At 34.4% G+C, this 26,931-nt stretch overlaps 1 protein-coding gene across 6 annotated transcripts in view; it reads right to left on the minus strand.

The window, feature by feature from the left end:
* Positions 1 to 26,931, minus strand: part of LOC112668619 (ubiquitin-conjugating enzyme E2 E2) — a 404,581-nt gene that overhangs the window by 65,382 nt on the left and 312,268 nt on the right. For all 6 annotated transcript variants that reach the window (XR_003141745.3, XM_049099626.1, XM_035705040.2 and 3 more), the window contains one exon: positions 20,853 to 20,985. Coding sequence is in view for 5 of the 6 variants with exons in the window: in XM_049099626.1 (XP_048955583.1) it covers positions 20,853 to 20,985 (133 nt within the window). In the remaining variant the exon portion in view is untranslated. The remainder of the gene's footprint in view (positions 1 to 20,852; positions 20,986 to 26,931) is intronic.

The raw sequence follows: 26,931 nt of genomic DNA on the forward strand, positions 1-26,931 counted from the left end.
GACGCGGGACTCGATCCTGGGCATTTACTGATTTTCTATTTGATTTGTATTTAAATTTTAATTTAATTTGGAAATTTTAGGATGTTTAATCTCAGGAGTATGCCTGACATGACCAGACAGTGGTTTTAGGTATTGATTAGAGACAACTATTTTAGATAATTATTAGTCTTCCTCTAGGCCCCCAATACTTGCTCAAATATGATTTACCTCACTTGTCAGCATTTACAGCAACCTAGTAGGTGAGAATCTTTTTGAGAAGATGCATTAATGTATATGTCATGAATTGTATTCCTCTCTTCTTTGTCCTTACATCAAGAATTTCAAAATAATCAATTCTAAGATAATAAACCAAGAAGATATTTATTGATGCCTACAGTCTAAACAGGTCTATGTTAGGTTCTAGGGAAGATACAAAAATATAAATACTGTCTGGTTCTGAAGAATGTTTGCTGCCAATTATAAAAAAAGGTTTTAATTTAAAACAAAGAAAATAAAGGGATAAATGTTCATTTATTCAGCAGCTATCTGTTGACTACTACCTTCAAAGCACTGTGTGGAGTTGAGGAGCATGAAGTTAATGGGTGGGAGAGGAAGCAAAGATGTACAAGTTAGGTCCTCAGATGCCTGACTATCTAGCAGAGAGAGAAGAGAATCATATAGGTAACTATGAAGAAATGTCACATGAGAGGACAGTGGGCTCTAGGGTTTGGATCAAAATAGATGGTGTCTGATTGAGAAAAATACCAGAAAGTATCAGAGAAGAGGTAGGTACAGACTGAATTCTGAAGACTGGGGTAAGAAGGGTTCGATGACTATCTTTTTTTTCCTTCCCTGTATTGTTCATGAAGATAGACAACTTCAAATGTGTCTACATCAAAATTCTTGCTGTGTCATGACATACTGACCTGCAGTTAATGACTTCATATACTCTCAGCTGCATAGCAATGATTGTGCACAAAAGCTCAGATCTTCAGAAAAAATACAGTGATATTAATGCATCCTGCAAGAAATGTGGAGCATGGACATGAGAGAAATGTATGAGTAGACACTATTTCTTCAATTTCTCTATTTCTTAATTCTCCTTGTCACTACTCTAGGCATTCATCATCATTAGATGAAATTATTTTAACAGTCTCTTTCACAAGACTATTTCTCTTTGGTCTCTCCTTCCCACCACCATGCACCATGTTGCTTCAAGGGTAATCTGTCTAGCACGCAAACACGTCCAATTGTCTATTGCCTGTTAAGAAATCCCTTAAGGTGGCACATTTGTCTATCCTGGTTCTCCACCGATCACACTGCCCTGAAAAAGTAACACACTAGCACTCTTCTGTGTATTTGTCAGAAAGAGTTTCTTTTTTCTCAGGGCTACTGCTACCATCCTTCAAGTGCTCTTTCTCCAGTGTTCCCACTGTACTGTTATCATTAGTACAGTTACTCGTATGTCTGTTCCCTGCACTGGTCTGGGGGTCTCTTTTATTCCACGGTAGGTATTATTTTCTATCTTTACCTTTTAATCATCTTCATATTCTACCATTAAAACCAATTCATGGATTTAGTCATATAAAACAAAAAACCACCACTACCAAAACAAAACAAAAAACAACTGAAGAAAATAAGGCTTATCCAAGCAAGAATGTAGCAAATTAAGAAAGAGAATCACTCCTTGGCGTAGATAAAAGTGAACTGTAACAGATGGCAAAGTGAAGATAAAGTTTTCAACTCTATTCAATTATATTAAATTTTATTTCTTTTGTTAACTAGCAGAATGATATAATTTTTAACAAACCTCTACAAAGGACAGAGGATTCGTTAGTACTTAGAAAATGATGTGGTGGTGATCAATGAGATTAACATGGATATACCCAAAGCAAACTGTGCCATGGGTCATTCACTTCCTTTTCAATACGGCTATTAAATTACAGATTAAGAAAATAAAGCAGATATATTTGAACTCCAGCATGGTTTATGATGACATGTTTTAAAAGTTGTTCAAAAAACTTAGAAAGTCAAGGCATAAATTGAGGGTCATATGCAGATTCTCTCTGAATGCTGGTGTTGTGCCAACCAGTTCTATCTCCGAGTTGACCACATCATTCTTTGTTTACTCCCATTAACAACTTCTTCCTGTCCTGCTCAGGCATATACACAATCAAAACTCTTGGAAGTCTTCTTCCTTTATTACTGTCAATGGCACTAGCCCAGTGCTAAAATAAACACAGCAGTCTGGCAGTTATAAATTCGACTTTTACGTATGGGGGGAAGTATTATTTATGACCTATGAGATTGTAAAAAGTAGAGTCCAAAAGCAAACTGTGGTATGGGAAACCTCACTTTGAGTGTCTCCTTGTGGGCAAGGGGGAGAATTCCAGTCTGGATGATAACTCAGTTTGGTAAATGCACAATGCTCTGAATAAGCAAATTTTAGCAGATTTTGCTGTAAGACCAAATTAATTAAGTAGGTACGAAAAAGCTCTTTAGTGGGATAATATGTGATTAGTTCTGTCTTTTTCAATATTTTATCAATGACTTAAACAGAGACATAAAAGACATGCTTATTCAAGCTATAGGTAACATAAAGCTGGATAATTTACATGCTAGTCAGAAGCAAAAAATAAAAAGATCCAAACAAGTCAAACTGTGTTAAGAGAAATAACAGAAATTAATCAGAAAAAAACAACAACCTACATTTAGGTTCAAAGCATATAATTTTCACAAGATGGAGGAGATCTGGCCTAAATGTAGCAATACAGTGCTTTTCGAATGGAAACTATTGGAAAAATAAAATACATATAGAGAAAAGTACACAGATCATCAGTGCACAGCTTGATGAATTTTTAAAATGTCAACAAGCTTGAGTGACAACCACCTAGAACAAGATAAAGAATATTGCCAGAACCCCAGATAACTCACTTCTGTTTCTTCCCAGTCACAACCATCCTCTCAAATGTAATCACTATTCTGGCTCCTACTTCTATATTAATAGTTTTTTTCTGTTTTGTAAATTATATAATGGAATCATATAGTACATAAATAAAATCATACAGTATGTGCTCTTTTGTGTCTTCTTTTAATATTATGTTTGTGAGATTCCTATTTATTGCTCATTGTTGTTTTTTATTTTACTAATATATAATATTCCACTGTATGGATACACCAAAATTTATCCATCCTAATACACATGAACTTTTCCTCCAGGAGTCTTGTGTTTAAATACAGCTTAAGAAGTGGTACTTGTGCACTCTGTGTGACAAAATGGCAGCAAAGACAGTTTATATACTTTCTTTGTTTAAATATGCCTTGGGAAAACAAGCACAAGCATTGATTTGGCTTTCATGGTGTGACTTTAAATTTTTTTTTTAAGATTTTATTTATTTATTTGAGAGAGAGAGAGCACAAGGTGGGGAGGACAGAGGGAGAAGCAGACTCCTAGCTGAGCAGGGAGCCTGATGTGGCGCTTGATCCCAGGAACCTGAGATCATGACCTGAGCCGAAGGCAGATGCTCAACCGAGTCACCCAGGTGCCCCGTGACTTCAAATTCTGATGGTTTATAAATGGCATAGAAAAGTGACTATGATCATACATATTATATTACTGAAGGTAGATACCTATAGGAAGAGGCACTTAGTTCTTAGATTATAGTATTTTCCTATTTTGTAAAAATTGACCCATGTACTTACCATTATTTGAACCTATATTTAAAGGCGCAAATTATTTGCTATTAATTTGTATCAACAGATGGTCTGCATAAAATATAGCCTCAAACTTTATACACTCAAGAATATACTATTTCAAACAAGATGAAAATAAAAATGCAAGTTTTTCTTTAACACAGATTCATTTCTTGCCATTTGATTTCATGCCAATATATATGCAGCACTTAATTATAAGCATTTTAAGATAAACTGTATCACCTTTCACTGTTTTAACAAATATGTATTACTTTCTACTGGATGTACTAAACACTCTTATAATAAACATCTTCATAGAAAAGGACAACCCTAAGAGCACCTGGGTGGCAAAGTTAGTTGAGCGTCCAACTTTGGTTTCAGCTCAGGTCATGATCTCAGGGTTGTGAGATGGAGCCCCACATTGGGCTCCCTGGAGGAGTCTGCTGGAGATTCTCTCCTTCTCCCTCTGCCCCTTCCTGCTGCACACTCTCTTTCTCTAAAAATAATAATAATACATCTTAAAAAAAAGAGAAAAGGATGACCCTACCCTCCACGTATATCTAATTCTGTGGGAGAGGCTGAGAACATGCACATGCACATGCAAACATGTACACACACTCTCTTGCTTGCTCATTTTGAACAACTTTTCAATACTACAAACTAACAAAGAAACAAGATTTTGGAAGTGTAAAAGATATGCCAGATGAATGAATATTCACTTGCTTCATCAAACCTACTATTTGTCAGGTCTTTGTCACAGACTTAGAGTCTAGTGTGGGTAGGTAGAAAATAAACCAATCAACAATTATGTAAAAATGTCAGACCTTTGAAATGTTTCATGAAAGAAATTATCTGATGTGATAGAAAATAATCAGTGTGGAACTAGCTACATAAGGTGTTCAGGAAATGTATCTCTCATTAGATAATACTAAAGATGAGGCCTAAAGAATGAGAAGGTGTTGGTCACAAGAACTGGATCATGTTTGCTGGATCCCAAGCAAAGTTTATCAGAAAATCCTAAGGTCCTGAAGATAAAAAGGAGGCCAAGGAGAGCTACAATGTGGTGAAGCTGGTAGAGAGACCATGAAGGCCTTGTAGGTCAACATAAGAAGTCTGAATTTTATTCTAAGTGCAATGGGAAACCACTAAAGATTTTAAGTGAGCAGCGGCCAATTGCCGACAGTGCAAAATTAAGTCACTCTTGGAGACTGTTAGACTTCCTCTTTCTATAGGTATAGATGCTAAATTCCAAGAGTTTAGGGTCAACAAAAGTTACATGGTTGTAAAGTATAAAGAGCACAGGTTTCTATAAGGTTTCTTTTCAATAAGAAGAAAGCTAACCTTCAGACACATGAAAAGGTGTTACTCCTACTCATAATAAGAGAAATGCAAATAATTAATCTTTCCTATCTATTAAATTGTTAAAGGTCAGATACTTGGTGTGCGACATAGCACTGCTGAGGAAGTAGGGAAAAGGCAGGCGCATCTAAGTTGGCAGTGTAAGTTGGTACAACTTCTCTGAAAACAGAGCAGTCTGAGAAAAGTCCATTAAAACTGAAGAGACATATAGCCTTTTTTTTTTTTTTTTTTTACCAATCTAGTTCTAGGAAATTATCCATTACACAAATTCACAAAGACAATATGTACAAATATTCTTAGTGAAGTATTATTTATGATGGCAAAAGACTGGAAATAACCTATACATCCATTGTAGGAAACCTGGTTCAATGATTATGTTATATCCATCCAATAAAATATTATATAGTTATAATGAAGCTGATCTACATATATGAATACAGGAAAATCTGGGAGATAATAAATAAATCTGAAAAAAGCAAATGTAGAAAAAAGAATGTCTGGAGGGGAATGTCTGGAGAATGAAAATGCCAGGCAACAAAAAGGAAGACTTAATTTACTGTATACCTTTTGTGTTTGAATTTTTTACTGTGTTGTTTGAATTTCTGTGTTTGAATTTTTTACTATGTGTGTAAATGCATATATTTACATATCACCTATTTAAAACTATTTAAAAACATAATAGTCTGAAGCACCTGGGAGGCTCAGTCAGTTAGGTATCTGCCTTTGGCTCAGGTCATGATCTCAGGGTCCTGTAATCAAGCCCTGCATCAAGCTCCCTGCACAGTGGGGAGTCTGCTTTCTCTTATTCCTCTGCTCCTCTCCCCCAATCATGTGCTCTATCTCTCAAATAAATAAATAAAAACTTTAAAAATAAATAGCTTAGAGAGGGAAGCTTAGAGTGATACAGGCCTACCACAAGAAACAATTTCATTTAAACAATCTAGCCTTACATCATTAAAAGAAAATAATAAAGACCAAAGCAGAGATAAATGAAACAGACTAAAAAGCAATAGAAAAAAAATCAATGAGACTAAGAGCTAGCTCTTTGAAAAGATAAAGTTAATAAATCAAGGAAAAAAGAGAACTCAAAGTCAGAAATGAAAGAGAAGTGACAAACAACATTAGAGAAATACAAAAGATTTTAAGAAACTTGGGATCCCTGGGTGGTGCAGTGGTTTGGCGCCTGCCTTTGGCCCAGGGCGCGATCCTGGAGACCTGGGATCGAATCCCACGTCGGGCTCCCAGCCCATGGAGCCTGCTTCTCCCTCTGCCTGTGTCTCTGCCTCTCTCTCCCTCTCTCTGTGTGACTATCATAAATAAATAAAAATTAAAAAAAAAAGATTTTAAGAAACTTCTACAAAAAAGTATACACCAACAAACTGGATGAACTAGAAGAAATGGATAAATTCCTAGAAATATGCAATCTTCCAAGACTAAATCATGAAGAAACAGACAATCTGAACAGACTGATAACTAATGACAGAATTGAATTGGTAATCAAAAACTCCCAACAAGGGGCACCTGGGTGGCTCAGTGGTTGAGCATCTGCCTTTTGCTTGGGTCATGATCCTAGGGTCATGGGATAGAGTCCTGCATCAGGCTCCCTGCAGGAGGCCTGCTCCTCCCTATGCCTGTCTCTGCCTCTCTCCCCATGTCTCCCATGAATAAATAAATAATCCTAAACAAACAAACAAGCTCTCGACAAGCAAAAGCCCAGGACCATATGGTTTCACAGTTGAATTCTACCAAACACTTAAAAAAAAAGTTATCACTTATTCTTAATAAACCATTTCAAAAAACAGAAGACAAAGGAATGTTTCCAAATTCATCCTATGAAGCCAGCATTATTCTGATACCAACACTAGACAAAGACCGTACCAAAAAAATTACAGACCAATATCCCTAATGAACATAGACATGAACATCCTCAACAAAATATTAGCAAACCAAATTCAATAATACTTTAAAAGGATTATTCACCACGGCCAAGTGGGATTTATTCCAGGTATGTAATAAGGATGATTCAATATCCACAAATCAACGTGATACATCACATTAACAAAATGAAGGATAAAAATCACACTGTCATCTCACTAAATGCAGAAAGTGTTTGACAAAATCCAACATCCATACCTGATAAAAAAAAAAACAAAAAACCTTTCAATAAAATGAGTATAGTGGAAACATATATCAACATAAACAAAGGTCGTATATGACAAACCTAGAGCTAACATCATGCTCACTGCTAAAAAGCTTTATTAATACTCTAAGATAAGGAACAAAACAAGGATGTTCATTCTTACTACTTTTATTTAACATAATACTGGAAGTCCTAGCTAAAGCAATCAGACAAAAATGAAAGAAAGAAAGAAGAAAGAGAAGGAAGGAAAAGAAAGGAAGAAAGGAAGAAAGGAAGGAAGAAAGGAAGAAAAGAAAGAAAGAAAGAAAGAAAGAAAGAAAGAAAGAAAGAAAGAGTGAGCATCCATAGTTAAGGATGTAAAACTGTCACTATTTGCAGATGACATTATACTATACATAGAAAACCCTAAGGACTCTACCAGAAAACTATTAGAACCAATAAATGAATTTAGTAAAATATAAGATTAATATACAGAAATCTGTTGCATTTTTATGCACAAAGTAGCAGAAAAAAATTAAGAAAAAAATCCTATTTATAATCCTATCAAAAAGAATAAAATACCTAAGAATAAATTTAACTAAGAAGGTGAAAAATTTGTACACTGAAAACAATAAGACACTGATTAAAGTAAATGAAGATAACATAAACAAACAGAAAGACATACCATGCTCATGGACTGTAAGAACACTATTAAAATGTCCATACTGCCCAAAGCCATCTACGGATTCAATACAACCCCTATAAAAAAAACAGCAATAGTATTTTTTACAGAACTAGAAAAAAAATCCTAAAATTTGTCTGGACCCACAAAAGACTCTGAATAGCCAAAGCAATCCTGAGAAAAAAGAATACAGCTGTAGGTACCATAGTCTCAGATTTCAAGATATACTACAAAGCCATAATAATCAAAATGTTATGGTACTGACATAAAAATAGAAATATGTATCAATGGAAGAAGACAGAAAGCCCAGAAATAAAATCATGTTTATACAGTCAATTAACCTACAACAAAGAAGCAAGAATATACAGTGGGGAGAAGAAAGTCTCTTCAATAATGATGTTGGGAAAACTGGACAGCCACATACAAAAGAATGAAACTTGACCACTTATACTATACACAAAAATAAACCCAGAATGGATTAAAGACCTAAATGTGACACCTGAAACCATAAAAATGCTAAAAGAAAACAAAGGCAGTAATCTTTTTAGACATCAGACTTAGCAACTTATTTATGGATATGCATCCTAAGGAAAGGGAAACAAATGCAAAAATAAACTATTGGGACTACTCCAAAATAAAAAGCTTTTGCACAAGAAGGAAATCATCAACAAAACAAAAAGGCAACCTAGTAAATGAGGGAAGATATTCTCAAATGATATACCCAATAAAGGGTTAATATCCAAAATATATAAAGAACTCCTACAACTCAATACCAAAAAAACCCCAACGACCTGATTAAAAAATGGGCAGATGACCCGAATAGACATTTGTCCAAAGAAGACATACAGATGGCTAACAGACACATGAAAAGATGTTCAACATCACTAATCATCAGGAAAATGCAAATCAAAACCAGAATAAGATATCATAATAGAAAGAATGGCTTCTACCAAAAAGACAAAAAATAAGTGTTGGCAAGGATGTGGAGAAAAGGGAACTCTAATTCATACACTTGTGATGAAAATGTAAACTGATAAAACCACTGTGGGAAACAGTATGGAGGCTTTTCAAAAAGTTAAAAAAAAAAATATGATCCAGTAACTCCACTACTAAGTATTTACCCAAGGAAAATGAAAACACTAATTCAAAAAGATACATGCATTACTATGTTGACTGCTGCATTACTTATAATAGCTAAGTTATGGAATCAACTCATCATCGACACATGAATGGATAAAGATGTTATATCTATCATAGAGTTATTACTCAGCCACTAAAAAGAATGAAATCTTGCCATTTGTGACAACATGAATGGACGTAGAGGGTATTATAGGAAGTGAAATAAGTGAGACTGGGAAAGACAAAATTGCCAATGATTTCACTTACATGTGAAATCTTAAAGCAAATGAAATAACTCTTAAATAAAGAAAAAAACTTGGTGGTTGCCAGAGGGGAGGGAAGTGGGCAGATGGGCATCACAGGCAAAGGCAATTATGAGGTAAAAACTTCCAGTTATAAAATAAATAGGTCAGTGGGATGAAAAATACAGCACAGGGAATATATAGTCAATAACACTGTAATATCTTTGTATGGTGACAGATGGTGACTATACTTATGGTGAGCCTTTTGTAATGTATATAAATGTTGAATCAATATGTTGTACATCAGATACTAATATTGTATGTTAAGGATAATTCAATAAAAAAAAGAAACCGTTGATTTTAAAAGCAAACCATTATGGAAGACATGATATTTTAAAATGAGAAAGGAAGAAAAAATGTGGAAATGAAAATAGCTGTAAAAATTTGAAATAAACATACTGCTTTATGTATTATTTCCTTGCTGAATAAACTGTTTTATATAATCTATAGGGACAGAGTTTAAAATAAATTAGTGGCCATATGTCGGAGAGATATAAATATATAACATACCATACATATATAGGTTTTTAGTTTTGCAAATGCCAAAACAAAAATCTTATTTAGCCTAATTCTCCACAAAAACAAAAGCAAAAATGGATGCTTCCCATCAACTACAGGAAAGAATACAAGGGGTCACCGAAGTATGGCTGCTGGCAATAAACTGGATTACTGTGTTTTTAGCAAAGATTACTTCAGAGCATAGCTACTATAGCTATAAAGGGTTGAGGCCAGGAGGCCAGGAGTTCTAATCCTGACCCTGGAACTTATTAGCTATGGGATCCTAATGACATTACTTAAAAGTTTCAGTTTCCTTGATAATGAAACCTACCTCTCAAAGTGAGAGGATCAAGTGAGATAATGAATGTCAAATTACAGTATAATGTTAGTGTAATACACTAAGCATTAAAAAAATACAGTATGATTTCTTATACACAACTCTCCACAACCACCAAACTATCAGTAGATTTTAAAGACGAAACAAAAGGCTCAACGAGAGCTTGAAGAAGGTCATTTAATCCATTCTCTTGTAGGAGTAATTATTTTGATTTATTTTAGTCCTTATTTAGGCACTTGTGGGAAGATTAATTTATTTGACTTGATATAATTGTTCATGCTTTTATGATTTATTAACAGATGACTCTTTTTAAAATAACAATATGATATTTTGTGAGGCATTATTGTGTACTTTTGCATGGAAAATAATCTCTGATCCCCAAACACCAAGAACATAATGCACAAGAGAAAATGTGAGTTTTGTTAATCTTTCCAATTATCAGTCTTTCCCTTGGGAAACCCATTCTGGAAATTTTAGTCCCAAAAATGGAGTTTTGGTTCAAAATTGCATGTTTCTGTGAATGAAGTCATTTATCACAGAGTTTTAATCCCCAAACCTGTATTTCTAGTTCACATCACTCATTTGAATCCCAGACCTGTAAAGCTGCCTGATGAACATTTCCCACCCAAGTGTCCTATAAGTTTCTCAAAGGAAACATGCCCCACACCCCTTTCCCCCATTACCCGGCTTTGGCTACTCAGATTAGAAACTGGAGAATTCTCATAGGTGTCTCTAATCAGTTAACAGTGGATACTAATACTACTGCCTAAAATAGTGCTTCTCTAAACAAAGAGACAAAAACCAGAATCAGACCTATAGATACAGAAAATAGACTGATGTTTGGCAGAGGGAAGAGGTATGGGGAATGGACAATATGGGTACAGGGGAGTTTAAGATACAGTTTTTCAGTTATGAAATGAGTAAGCTACAGGAATAAAGGCACAGCACAGGGAATGTAGACCATACTGTAATAGCATTGTATGGTGACAGACAGAAGTTACACTTGTGGTGAGCATAGCATAATGTATAAAGAAGATGAATCATTATGCTGTACACCTGAAACTAATGTAACATTGTGTGCCAACTATACTCAAATGAAAAAAAAAAATTCTGCTTCTCAACCACTGGTGATCTCCTTTGAGCCTCTAGAAGACATTCAACAATATCTGGAGACATTTCTGTCTGTCACAAATTAGGGGGCCGAAGATGAGGGGGAAGACTACTCCTGGCACCTAGTGTATAGAGGCCAGTGATGCTGCTCTGCATCCTATAATGCAAAGGATATCCCTCCATAAGAACAAATTCTCTTGTCCAAAATATCAATCATGCTGAAATTTAGAAATCTTGTTTTATAATTTCTTGAATGTAAACTCTGCAAGAAGAGGCATTTCTATATGTCCAGTATCTGGATGCTGCATGGTATAAACATAATTACTAAATAAAGGAATAAAAAGAAGAATTCATATATATATTCCCCTTATCTTTATCTCCAAAACATAGTCTTCATTCTTTTCTAGCTTGGACTACTGTATTAGCCCCTGCCTATTCTCCTTGTCTACATGGTCCTTGGGGCTGTATCTTATTGATCTTTATGTAACAAGACCCAGAAAGAAGGGCTCGATAAATCTTTGCTTTATAAATTAGCCTTAACATAGACATTTTAATAGCAACTAGTAAGAACTTACAGGAATTTTGGGGCAGGTTTATGTTAACATACTAATACCATGAGAAAAATATATCTGGTTCTTAGAATAGTTACACCTGTATGAATCAATGTAGCTATCTGATGCTAGGTCTATTTTATTTATAATCTTTAACTTATTTTTTTTAAATCTTTAACTTTTATATCACTTTGTTCCTTGTTATTTTCTACAGGAAGACCTGCATAATACTGGTAAAAACCAGTTGATCTTTCCCCTAACTCAGTGACAAGCCATGATTACATACTATGATCTTGGCCAGCTGGGAACTCAGAACATTCCTTTCTTCCTGCCTAATTTTTCCTTGGACCTGCTAAAGCAAATCTCTAAAGGCTGCTATCTTATCAAGAGATCCAGATCCAACTCTGGAAAAAAAAAATCAAGGAAACTTGATCATTTGCCATAAAGGAGTTGATATTTGGCTGGTAGTCTTAAAAATTAACTCAGACCTTCACATTCTATACAAGCTTGAATAAAACAGCATTGCATATAGCTATCCAAATAAGTAACACCTTTAAATAAAGTAGAGGCTATCATAATTCTGTCTTACATGTAGAATACCATTTCCCCCACCTCATTTCTCAAGTGGATGATAGAAAATAATTTGTTTTAAAATTTATAGACAATAAACACAAGCTGTCTGTTCTGTCTTGATCTGTTCTTATCAGGGCTCTTTTATACAAGGTTAAGGAAAGTGCAAATGTGTAGCTTCTTCTGGCTCAGTTGTGCAGAATTTTCCCTCCTCACAAGCTCTATTCCTTTACCACTGCCTTACTGTCCCTGAATTTTCTGTGACTCATGGTGTTTCTCTCAGAGTTCCCAGTGTGCCCTGTTTTCTGGAAATAGTGGATCCCTGCCCTTTGATGTTTGTGATCCTGAAAATTTCATTTTGAAGCCACTCCACCCTTTTTCTCTTCAGAAAACCTTTGCGAGGGGAGAACATCACTTGTCTAAATCTGGGAGCCCTTCTTTGGAGAAATCACCTCTCTCTGATAAGTGAGTTGCCATCTTTTCCTGGCTGTGACAACAAGAAAGCTCCTCATTTTACAAACATCTGTAGGTCTCACTCCAATTTCCTTTGTTCGTTGAACCCCCCCGTAGAAGAACATCCTTTGTGAAGGAATTTAGGTCTGCCCATTCCTTTCAATTATGTTGACAGTAATATCAACAAATACCAACTGCCATTTTTTATTTATTTATTTATTTATTTATGATAGTCACAGAGAGAGAGAGAGAGAGAGAGGCAGAGACACAGGCAGAGGGAGAAGCAGGCTCCATGCACCGGGAGCCCGACGTGGGATTCGATCCTGGGTCTCCAGGATCGCGCCCTGGGCCAAAGGCAGGCGCCAAACCGCTGCGCCACCCAGGGATCCCCCAACTGCCATTTAGAGTGGGGCCACAGAGAAAGGAACTCCAGAGTATGAAGGAACACAGCAAAATACTTGAGATCCCTACTTCTATGGCAAGACTCTAATAGGGGTGTGTGAGTAGGTATCAGAGAGGCTGATTACATACCAACTCCATCAGTTTGGGCAAAGCTTAATCCAACCCAAATAGATTAAGATGTCTTGGGCAATAAGCATCTCAGGGAAGACAATGACAAACTAAAGGTCTTTCTCCAAAGTCTGGAACTGCATTAGACTACAGAAAACTAGATAGAGAAATCTTGATAAAATATGATAAAACTGAACTTCCTCTGAGACAAGTGGCTAATTCCTTTTTAGCTTATCAGCATATTTAATTTGGTTTAGAACAAATAAAGTTGGTATTCCTTGCCCTGAAAACAAACAAAATCCAATCCTTATTTTTAGTAATTTTTAAATTGAATTGTGATAGTTGGGGGTAGTGGTTGGATATATAAATGGATGCAATGTGTATTGTTTTAAACAATAGCCACTGTTATGATCTATTTTTACTCATCAGATTCATTTTGAAATTTCACACATTAAATTATAGCATGGCATTTTAAAATGGTTTATCACAAAGGAGAATGGACTAAAAAAGAAAACTTTTTGACTCATGAGATACAAGTAATACTGTAGCCCAGTTAAGACACTGAAGATATAAGGCTGTTTTGACAATAATCAAATGTGAAAATGACCTGTGAAGTGGGAAGTAACTTCTCTTTAGTTTAGGGCTAACAAAATGTAGAAATCAGTTATTTACTGTTAACATAAATTAATGTCTCAGTGTCTATGAAGTATGAATACACTGGAGAAAATGGGTCAGGTGCCTTTGGAAAGAGGATCCTTGCCAAAACTGAAAGAGGCATTTGCAATCTCCTCCTAACATTCTTTCCTTCTTGTATCATCAATTTCATTTCACTCCCCAAAAAACCTGGTTTAGTGAATGATCTGATATAATTAACCTATACCAGAGTATAAAATCTAAGAGTATAAAATCTAAGGAGTATTCCTTCTTTCAGGGATATAAATCATTTAAATCTTCTCTACAACTGGGGATTGAAAAGTTCAGTTTAGAACTGGGTTTGGTTTCCAGTTTTGCTACCTACTTTCCATGTGACCTGTGGACCACTTAACCTCCATAAGCCTAGGTTTTCTAGTCTATAAATGGGAGTGATGGTAGTAATAAGTACTGTCTTAATGGCAAAGTTGTATGGATTAAATGAACATATTTTTACTGAATGCCTACTGAACTGTTAGGTACCGTTTTAGGTACCAGGAATTTAGGAGTGACATCAAGATGAAGTCTTTGTGCTCCTGCACTTTACATACTAACTGAAGAAAGGTAAACATAATAAACCCTTAGACAAGGTAATACATAATGCCAGGAGGGAGAAGTGAAATGGAGAAAAATCAAGTATGGTGGTTGTGGTGGGGAAGTTCACGGGGTCAGAAGGTGGTTAAGAATTGTCATGCAAGAGCTTCTTTGAAAAGTTAACATTTGAGCAGATATCTGAAGGGAAAAATGGGGTGAACCATAAGAATTTCAGGCAGAGGAAAACAATGAAAGCAGAAGGAAGAACAAATGTAAAGGCTCTGTGGAGGAAACATGCTTAGAGTAGTTGAGCCAAGGGTGATAGTGATTTTGAAAATGGGTTTTATGTGCTTTTATCCAGTGAGTTAGTATCGCTGAAAAGCTTTAGTCAATGAATGAACATATCCGACTTATAAAAGTTAAAGATGACAATAGTTTTTAACTTCAGCCACAAGAAAAATGGAATTCTCATTCACTGAGATGGGGAAGCCTGGAGGAGCTGGTTTGGAGGAGTGGAATGGGGTTGTGCAATCAATAGTTTGGGTTTGGACCGATTAAGTTTGGGTGACTACTGGGTGTTACGCTGGAGAAGCCAAAAAGGCAATTCAATAGATATGAAAGCACTTAATCCACAGGTAGGCTTTATGCGAACATACAAACTCAGGTTAAACAAGTTAATTCACGTTACTCCAGGACAACTGTGTATTCTACCTCCAAGGCCAGCAAATGAGCAAATGAGTGGGAAGCTGCATTTACACGTGTAAACCACTGCTCTTTCTGAAAATCCTGAGACACACAACCAACTTTCTTCTTTGAGCAATAGCAGAAACAATAAAACTAAGTAAATAATAACTTAATTGGTATAAAAAGTAGAACTCCTTGTTGAACTTTAGTTATAAGTTTCTCTCTGGCTTTTAAATGTTGAATATCATTGCTTCTTACTATAACTAATTAGCTACTTTATTCATGATTAGCCTTGACCTGGCAATTTAAGGTTAAAATCTAATGAGGATAATAAAGATTTTGAAAATCGGATGGACCTAACTTAACCTATTTCCTTGTCTGAAAACAGTTAAGACCTTTCCTATTTAATGACATTTCATTAGTAAGCAATTCACAGTTTAGATTTTATAAAAAAATAAAACCATAAAACATAAAATATACTGAAATGATCTCTAAAATTTATTTTTAAATATATTTGATAAAATTGTTATGAAAAACCAACTATAATTAAATAAGCTTTTAGATATTATTATTAAAGAAGTCACACAAAATACTCTACACAAATACTTCTACATACATATGTAATTTTTTAAACATTTTAAGCACAAATTTTATCATTCCTTTTTGGAAAATACCTACTGGCAAATACCATCTTGCCATTATCAAAGAAAACAACGTTTTCCAGTAATAGATAGGAATACTGAGAGCTTGTTTGACTTGTGCACAGGCTGCCTGAAATGCTAAAATAACAAACACATTTCATTTTCCTACCTACCTACTCTTAAATATGTTTAAAATGCCTACTTATATTTTATAAAATATGCAGTTCCACAGGAAGACAGAAAAAGCCAAATTATGAATAGGCTACCTCTATGCATTTCTACTGTAAAAACTAAGATCTACCTGTTATCTAATTAGTATGTATGTCATTAGAATCTCTGAGAAACAAAATATCAGACACAGGGTGTCACAATATTTTTAAAGTGTTTTTATAGAAATAAAGCATATTCTATTATTTTGCTTCTGAATTTTTCAAGTATGCTTGTTAATTTTACTTGGTATATAACTTTCAAGAAAAAAATCTTTTCGTATTATTCAGAAAAATACAAATAACTGGACAATAGTATATGTGAAAACTTCTACATCTCACTGGTAGTCAAATAAATATAAAGCAACCATGAAATATTACTTTTCATCTACTGGGTTGGCAAAGATTAAAAAAGATAAGGAATCCTCAGAACTGAGCAGAGTGAAGGGAAGTACTGTATTATCACTATGTTGATGGCCATGACGTAAACTGCTACAATTTTTCTGGAGGGCAATTTGTCAACCTTTAACGAAATTCTACAAATATATATATAAACCCATCTACCCAGAAGTTCCATGTCAACAAATTTAGCCTCAGGTAATAATTATGCAAGCATACAAAATATGTAATTAAAAGAATGTTAATCACATCACTACTATAACAGAAATATTGGCAACAGCTTATGTTCAATAACAGTAAATTAAATTGGTATATTTATACAATGGAATATTATGGAGCCTCGATAATTCTAAGGCGGTTATGTGTTTATTGGAAAATAGAGTGTTGCGTGAAAACAGAATACTAGGTAAAAAGTAATTCTAAAACCAGGGGGAATATGGCCCAATATTTATGTATCTATTTGTGTGCATGCATACAATATATTTTTATGCAGAGATCAAAATCTCAAAAAAGATATGTAAAATGGCATGAATAATTTTTGGGTTAGGATTACAGGTAATTTAAATTCTTTCCTTTTGCTTCTCCAATTACTTTGTTATTCTGTAACAAACATGTAGACTTTGCAGAGTAAAAAACATTAAAGTATTTACACAGTAGACATAAAAAATGTAGGTTTTGAGTATAGGAGTAATTATCTATATTATGTATAAGAAAATATAATCCCCAAAAAGATATAAAGCAATTTATACTTTACAAATAAACAGATATCTGAATTAGAACACTAAAATATATATCTATATTGAAAGAAATACAGAATTAAAAAACTTTGGGATATGCCAGTACTTTATTATTGCTTTTTTTTGGCCATAATATGTTATTCCCAGATAGTTTCATTAAATGGGTATCTTCCCAGAGAAATAATATTATCATTGATGGTTAAATATTCACCTGAAGCTCTGGTATCAGATACTTCAGACACAGTTAACAATGTCATATAAACAAAACTGCTGTAGATTTAGTAAAAAGAGGCATAAACATATTGATTATATAAGAAAATCAATGTACTAAGAATTGTACTGAGATACAGCACTTGCAAGTACTTGCCCTATTTAAAACTAGTATAGTAAATTTGATGAATATTACATAATTAAAATTGCTTTCACTGCCTTATTAAAATTTAGATGACTTCTGGAAGAAATTATTGGAATAGCTCATCTGATTTTGAAAAATTAGCTACTGTAGAGTGAGGATGTTCAAACTAATGAAGTCCTCTTCCCAAAATGTTCCTATGGCTTGAAGAGACTTCCAAATCACTCCACTGACGTTTAAGTGTACTGGAGTGCTACAGTATTTATTTTTTCACATTTTTATTTATTGATTTTTTAAAGTGATAAATTTGGCTAAATGGTTTATATGTTAAATTATTTAATCTGAGCATGAGAGCATTTACAATCCTCACTAAGGATTCCAAATGTAAGAAAAGTCATTTCATGGATCTCATTATGCTATAGACTAATTTTATGAAATGGATATCTGATAACCAATAGAGAGCCAATCAGGTTTATCTGTGAACCTTTGGTCTCACCAACAATTCTAACACCTACTGCTAACTGGGTTCATTCTTCAGAGCATTGGAAATGTTTCATTAATCTAAGTATGTGGCTAATATTGATGGAAAAAGATGAGGGCAACAGAGAAAACAACCAAGACAACTCCAAATGCAGCCTATTTAGAAGAATAGATTAGATTAGAAAGGCATGGACATGGTACTTCAAAACTATTAATAAAAAAAGTCTTTAGTTAATAGCTTTCAAGACACCACAAACTTCCCCCTTAGAACAGCGTATCTGTCTACAAAATCTGGTTTCTAAAATTGGTAAATTAGTGATGATAAATTTTTTAAAAACTTCCCACGGGTTTCAAATAAATGTGCATTTAAATTGAAATTTGAGTTACCAAAATTTGATTTTTCCTTTGTCCTAAGAAACTGTTTAATCATATTCATTCAGTGGAAGAGCTTATTTTTTTTCTGGTAATATTCTTGACAGGTACTAATTTAGCTTTCTTTTTTTTTAAAACAGAAATACTGGCAAATATTTACTCCCAGTAAAAGGAAGCCTACTGCGTCAAAGTAGAGCTTTCGAAAGCAGACTATATAGCTGTGGTTCAGATTTTCCTTGTAAGAATTAATATATATATATCCCTGTAACTGATACCCTCCTGCTTCTATTTTTGTCCCACCCAGCCATCCAGAATAAGGCCTAAATCCCATACCACAGTTCCTAAAGCATTTGAGGAGAGATATCACATTCCTCCTATGTCCTATTTTTACTAGTAAACATCTCTAGGTTAACTATGTATAATTCAATGGAAAGTACATGGTCTGTGAAGTCAGAAATCAGTAAATTCTTGGTGGTCTATTATAGGAAACTGCTCTAAGCCTCATCTAAATTTCCTCATCTGTGAAAAGTAACACCCAAGGAGGGTGTTTTAGAAAAGAAATGAGTTGGTACAACTGATATCCACTGTAGTGTTTTAACCAGTGAAGAAATTCAAGAGTGTAGATGACTCTCCCCAGCTTATTCTTGTTTGCTCTTAAAATGAAGAGCTTAGAAGTGAATGAGGCACTCCAGATACAGTGCGATTGGTTTGGAGTTCTGAGGATTGTACTCCTAAAAATGTCTCCTTGAGGCTTCAAGAATCTTAAGTTCCCACAGAATTTTAGTTAGCCAAAAGCCCACAAATATTATTTATATGAAAATAAAGTAGGTCTCTCCTTCTTGTATCATGATTTCTTTCTGTACTGAAATACTACACATTTAAGCTGTGTTAAATTCCATCTTGTTTTGGACCATCCTTTTGAGGCCTTTTTGGAAACTGCATTATTTTATCTAATCTACTAGTTCTCCCTTCCAGCTTTAATCTTAATCTACATGTTTCTGTCATGCAGGATTTAGATAAGCCTACACATTTTCTGAGATGTACATTTCAGATGCACAAAATACCCTATACCAAACTCACAAGCAGCACAACTACTTGATTTGAATTTTCCCTCCTCTTCCCCACTCTGTATTTCCTTTACAGAAGAGGCAGTCAGAGAAAGGTTCCTCATCACTGGCAGTGCAATAAGTACTCCCAGTGATTTATGGACTGGCCCCAAGTAGAATGAAAGACATAAGGTTCCCATCCAGTAAAAGGAGAAAATAAATATGACATGTACTATGGCTTTATCACTGAAAACCAAACCTAATGCAAGTATGGGTGATCACCAATGTCACCAGCTCTGTCAGTTCGGATAAATGTATCATGTAATATAGAAAGGAACACAGGCTTTGGGGTCAGACTTCTGGGTTCAAGTACTGGTAACACTACTATTTGCTTGCTGTGTAATGCTAGGAAAGTTACTCAGTTTTTCTGTGTCTGGGTTCCTTCTTTGGTAAAATTATAGTTATTACTTCTGCTGTGGTAAGAAACAATATCCAAGCATCAATGGAAAGGAAGGAAGGAAGGAGGAGAGAGGGGAGAAAAAAGAGAGGGAGGGGAATTACAGAAATTCATGGTAAAGGTATAGTCCTATTTTTACTTTTTTAAAACTGTCCATTCTAAACTACAACTCAAGCAAGTTTTATTTCCCTCTGCATTGAGAGATTAAGTCAGGTCAAATGAGAGTTTTTTTCTTGGTGGCCAATACACAGTCAGTGTCCTTAGGGACTTTACCTTTCCAAAATGAAGAATAAATTTACTCATCAAATAACTGACTTACAGGCAGTAGAAAGGAATGTGAAGAATTTTTAAAGTATATAATCTTGTCTTAAATAAGTGTAAGTTCCCCTATGGGTCATTAATTAGTTATTTATATTAATCAACTATTACAAATACTTTTTCAATAAATTTTCTTGGCATCACTTTCAAGTCTTTGTAGGTCATACTTTCCATTCTAGCGCATGTGTACTTCATGTGATCAGCTGAACTGTGGAGGCATCAAAACTCCATAGCTGGTGCCCTGAGACCTGCCTGATGGGGCTCCCTCCACATTCAGGCTGGCTCTGGGGCTTGGCTCTGGCCTCAGCTTCAGGCTATGTCTGGTTTCCTGGGTTCTAGGGCTGGCATAAGCCCATTATCACTCACTTAGTCCCACTCATAATATGCTGCTTTATGTTACATTATAGCATAAACCACAGAAAAGAGACATTGAGAAATGAGAAAAAGCAATGAAATATGAGTAAGGAGATGGGGTAGGAAATAGCCTATATTTTTTCACATTTGGTTTCCTTTTCCACACAATTAGCCCTGGGAAGTTGTCTATGTTAACAGAATAGACATGCATTCCTAGATATGTATATTTAAGAATATGTATATGTATATACATATACAACAATACATATTGCTAAAAATGGATGAACACTTTATACTGACCTTAGGGGGTTTAAACGGATAGTCTGGTGAAAAGGTAATGTCAAGAAAGAACACCCCTCCTTCATAGACAGATCCTGGGGGTCCCAATATAGTTGACCTCCATTCATAAATGTTGTCTCCTTTGGGTCCAGCACTGAAATAAGACATACAAATGAAATGTACTTAGAGATTATGTAAACCCTGGAATTTAAAAAATTCTAGTTATGGTAACAATAAATTGAGCAATTCCACAAAAACACAACAGAAACAGGGTAATTCTGTATGATGATTCATTTGTCAATATTATTAATACTCTATAAAGAAAAGATGTTGGTATTACTTAATAAAACAGAACTAGGAAGATTCTGTTTTGACATTCACAACCCTGCACCTATTGAACAAAAGATTCCTAGGATCAAAGACCAGAGGTAGGAGCACAAATGTTTAATAAAGCATGAAATTATTCATACGGTCCTGAAAAAGAGGATATAGTCATAGGGTGAAAGAAACAACTTTTTTGAAGGACAGAAGGGCCATTAGAGAAAAAAAAAGTCTAATAAAAAGTAGTCTAATTCCTTTGTTAACAACTAAGAATACAAATGAGGTTCAGGGAGATCAGTAAATGTTCATTATCTATAAAACTCAGCTCAAATATCATATATCATCTCAATCTTTCTCTTTTCTCTCCAGCCAAAGAATCTCTGCCCCCTTAACCCCTATGTATCATGAATAGTTTGGTTTATAGAAAACAAGATGTATCATTGTATTTTATAACCATGTTTTTAATTAAAAAGAATTTTTTTTTTTTTAATGTAAGTTCTATGCCAAATGTGGGGCTTGAACTCACAACCACAAGATCAAGATTCACATGCTCTACCAACTGAGCTGGCCAGGCATTCCTGTAATTGTTTTTAAAGTGTTTACTTTTCTGTCTCTCCCTAGAAGGTCCTTGAGGAATATATTTTTTGCCTTGTCTTAGAGCCTATTAAGTATATATTGGTTCAATGATGATGGATTAATAGGAATTCAAGTGAAGCCACATGACTACTAGTAGTAAACATCTGCCTGAGTCTCAGACAAACTCACTAAGGAAAATAAAGGCCTGCATGAGTCAAGTTAATTATATTCTCAAATGAACAGAAGGGCAAAATGAGATTATAATTTAGCTTTTCAGTGTTCTTTTTTTGCTACTTCAAGCTAATACCTGCATCTAATAGCCATAAACGCCTCTCACATACTGTAGCCAAGTGGGCAACCCTTTGGGGAAGATTTGATTGTCAACAAAAATTTAGCTACTACTCTTTATTTTGAAATTAGTTTACATCTACAAAAACTTAAGCAGTATATCAAAAAAGCACACATCTTAACTAAATTGGGATATATTCTGGGAATGCAAGGATAGTTTAATAATAGAACATTATTAATGTAATTTACCAAACTAAGAGATTTAAAGTTGAAAAAAAATGGATAATCTCAATGGGTGTAGGAAAAGCACTCAATAGACTTCAATAATAGCCATTCATGATTAAAAAAAAAAACTTTCAGCAAAATTGGAATAGATGGACATTTCTTTTTTTTAAGATAGAAACTTCTTTAACCTGATAAAGAGCATCTACCAAAAATTTCATAGCAACTGATATATTCAGTGGCAAAATATCAAAAGCATATCCTTTAAAACCCACTAGATCTACTTCTAATCCTTACTGTACTAGAGATCATATTCATGATCTTTCATGTATGAAAGACACAAGGAAGGAAAAAATAATAGGTATATGGATTGGGATAGAAAAAATAAAACTGTGAGTGCTTGCAGTATTTATGTACACAGAAAAACCTATACACAATTTATTAAACTTAATAAAATTTTACAAAGTGGCTAGATACAAAATCAATATGAAAAATCAACTGCATTTCAACACATCAACAAAAATAGACATTTTAAAAAAAGGTTTTATTTGTTTACTCATGAGAGACACAGAAAGAAGGCAGAGACAGGAAGAGGGAGAAGCAGATTCTTCGCAGGAAGCCCAATGTCGGACCTGATCCCAGAACTCGTGGATCATGCTCTGTGCCGAAGGCAGATGATCAACCGCTGAGCCACCCAGGCATCCCAGAAAATATATTTTAAAATCTTTTATAATAGTATTAAAAATACCCCAAAAAACTATGGGTAAGTTTCATAAAAAATATTAAGACTTTAATAATGGAGGAAATAATAAAACTTATTGAAATACAAAGAGAATCAAATAAATGGAGGGAGATAACAAGTTTATGAGTAGGGAGACCAGCATCCTACAGATATCAACTTTTTCCAAACTGATCCAATACAATTCCAATCAAAAGTCTAACAGTTATTTAAAAAATGAAACTTGACAACTTGATGCTAACATGTGTTTGGAAGTTCAAAGGAACTCCTCAAACTTTTCCACACAATTACAGGAATCTGATACATGTCAGAAGTAATGGGGCTAAGAAAACAGTTTTTTGAATATGGCTAAGAGAAAACTGGATTTTTACTTCAATAAATGTACAAAACTTTGTTCTAGATGGATTAAGCACACATCAATGCAAAAGTCAGAAGTTTTAGAGGTTGCCTAACGAAACAGAAAAGATATTTGGATAACATAAAATAGACCAAATTCTAGTGTCCAGAGCATACTAATTCCTATGAATCAATATGAAAAGGACTAGCAATCCCTTAGAAAAGACAAAATAGGCACTTCCAAAAAGAAGAAACATGAATGGCCAATAATTTCATATGATTTATTCAATTTCATTAAAATCAGGAAAATGAAACTTAAAATTACAGTTCAATATTATTTTACACAATGTATAGGCAAAAATAAATGTGTGACAAAAAGAAGTGTTGATGAGGATGTGGATAAACAAAAACTTCTACACGTTGCTGAAGAGCTTTCAATGACTTTGGATAAGAAAGTGGACTTACCTACTTAAGTTGAATCTATACACTCCTATGTTCCAATATTTCAATTGCAAACTTAGGTACATACCTCAGGGAAATTTTTATACATGTGCACTAGAAGTCATACACAAGAATATTCATGGAAACACTATTTTTTTAATTTTTATTATTTTATTATTTTTTTAAAGATTTTATTTACTTATTCATAGAGACACAGCTAGAGAGAGAGAGGCAGAGACACAGGCAGAGGGAGAAGCAGGCTCCATGCAGGGAGCCCGATGTGGGACTTGATCCTGGGTCTCCAGGATCACACACCCTGGGCTGCAGGCGGCGCTAAACCGCTGCGCCACCAGGGCTGCCCAGAAACACTATTTTTAATAGCAAAATTGGAAACAACAAAAATGTCCATTGACAGAAAAAGGAATAAATTCACCCAAAGGAATACTACACAACAGTAAAAATATACTGATTAACATGGATAAATCTTAAAAGTGTCATATTGAATAAAAAAGCAAGTCTAAAGGATTATATATATATATATATATGTATATATATATATGTATGATACTATTTTCACCAAGTTTAAAAACAAGCAAACAAGAAAACAGATTGTTAAGGATACATACATATGTGGTAAGGCAAGAAAATAAATGAGAACAAAGCCCAAAAGAGTAGTTGCCTGGGTATAATCAGATGGTAATAGCAACACACAGGAACTTCAATGGTTCTAGTGATGTTCTACTTTTCAGTGCGTATGTTGGATTCAGGAGTTATCTGTTTTATTATTAGTCTTATAACTTACGTGTTTGATATGTTCTTATATATGTACCAAATTTTCATATATTTTTAAAAAGATTTTATTTATTTATTCATGAGAGATACTGAAAGAGAGAGAGAGAGAGGCAGAGACACAGGCAGAGGGAGAAGCAGGCTCCATGCAGGGAGCCCAAAGTGGGACTAGATCCTGGAACTCCAGGATCACGCCCTGGGCCAAAGGCAGGCACTAGACCGCTGAGCCACCCAGGGATTCCCCCCAAGTTTTCATATTAAGAACAAGTATGCCCCAAATAATGTCTACCAAAATGCTACAGGAGGAAAGCAAGTTGCAGCACACATACAGTGTGATCCTAATGTATAAACTAGAAATATAAAATAATATTTTATATTGTTTATGGATACATATCTATGTTAAAGTCTTTGAAGAAACAAACTGGATAGATAGGCTTATATTCAGGACAGTGGTTGTGCAGGGAACAAGAGAAAAGAGTAGAGTGATGGGACAGCTCTGAGATGAGACTGAAGAAGAGTTCAATTTTATCTCTAGTTTTAATTTCTCTTATTTGAAAAGGGTGAAGTAAAACAAAACAAAACAAAACCCCTGCAAAATAAAATCAAGTTTATTGCAAAGTGCTGAAATATACTGAGAAGCAAAGCAAGGGGCCAGAGTATAACATTCCTGCCCCATGTTCCTTTTTACCTAACCTCTCTTGAAGCTGACAGTGAAGTACAGACAAAATATATTCAGGCCAGATGACAATAAAGCTTTGGCAACAACAGTCTCTTGTTGCCAGACAAACTCACTCATTCAGATGAATAATACACATGGTTATGCCCTGAGCTATAATTAGACCCAATATGAATAGATAAGTTTATCAGAAGGAAGAACTTAAAAGTAGAGTAAATTATAGGTTTGTAGTTACAACATGACTTCAAGGTAGATGAAGAATTTAGTTTAAAAAATACACACAGAGAGAACACAGCTATGAAACAATGTGCATAGACACGTTACCTAAATACCAAGATATAATTTCTCTGAGTTACTTTGAGAAATTTTAAGATGACCTTCCAAGAATGGTCATCACAGTTAATTATATAATATAGGCTAACCGAGGAGTCACTAAATACAGCCACCAAGGAAAAGACTCAGAAGTAGAAGTCAAGAGATATCTCACAGAAGCAGGCAATGCCTGTAAGTTATTCACATTCAATTAGTGCTTGTTTTAAATTTTATTTGGCTCTCAGTCAGAATACCAAATTTTATTAGTTCTTTGAAGTCAGTAAGCTATCTATACAGTTATCAACAATGGATTAAATAGCATAGGTAACAGTATCACTCTGAGTTGGTTACACTGTCCAAATGTGTCTTTAAAAAAAAAAAAAAACAAACAGTATTAGTAGTGACAAACTATCTTGAACACAGATTAGTGTTTTAAAATGCATCTAAAACTTTTATTACTTCTTTAATATACACAAATTAAGTCTTAGCAGTCTGACCTGCCCTTCTCTATCACCTTAGAAGTAGCATGTCTGTACCACTTGCAATCCCAAAGCTTATAGCAGTGGTTCTTAAACTACAAAGCCCTCTGTCCTATTCTCATTTTGATATGTCCCAGTTAAGAAACTCTGGAATAAAAGTACAAAACTGGGTTGTACAATATGGTAACCATATAGCTACTGAGCACTTGAAATGTGGTTACTTATTCAGATATGCTGTAACTGTAAAATATATACCAAATTTTAAGACAGTATAAAGGAAAGTAAAATACATCATTACTTTTGGTTAATTACATGTTAAATGATAATATTTGAATATATTGGACTAAAAATATATTAAAACTAACCACCTGTTTCTTTTTATTTTTTTAATATGGTTCCTAGAAAATTTAAAATTACACATGTGGCTCATATTGTATTTCTGTTCAACAATAACTGTTCTAGAGCAGTGCTGTCTAATAAAACTTTCTGTGATAATGAAAATGTTTTAGTTCTTATCCTTATCCAGTATGGTAATCACTCACCACATGTGGCCATTAAGCACATAAAATGGAGCTAGTAAGAATGAGGAAATAGATTTTCAATTTCATTTGATTTTAAGGAATTTAAATCTAAATAACTTCATGTGGCTAGTGGTCACATATATTGGACAATATAAACCTACTGCTCCAGTAGTACATACTGACCAAATGTTTTTTTTTTTAATATGTCAGAATTATTTGGTTTTATATAAAATAGAAGAATGGGCTTTTATAGACTTTGGACCAAAAAAGTGAGAAGCAGAACCTGCAGACCATTTTATATTTTCAATGATCACTTCCCCCTTAAGTTAACCAAATAAAAGTACCGAGGTCACCTGCACAATAGAGCGAATGATGAAGAACATAACTGGACTCTGAGTCA

Source organism: Canis lupus, chromosome 23, assembly GCF_003254725.2.
Source record: "Canis lupus dingo isolate Sandy chromosome 23, ASM325472v2, whole genome shotgun sequence".
Taxonomy (NCBI): domain Eukaryota; kingdom Metazoa; phylum Chordata; class Mammalia; order Carnivora; family Canidae; genus Canis; species Canis lupus.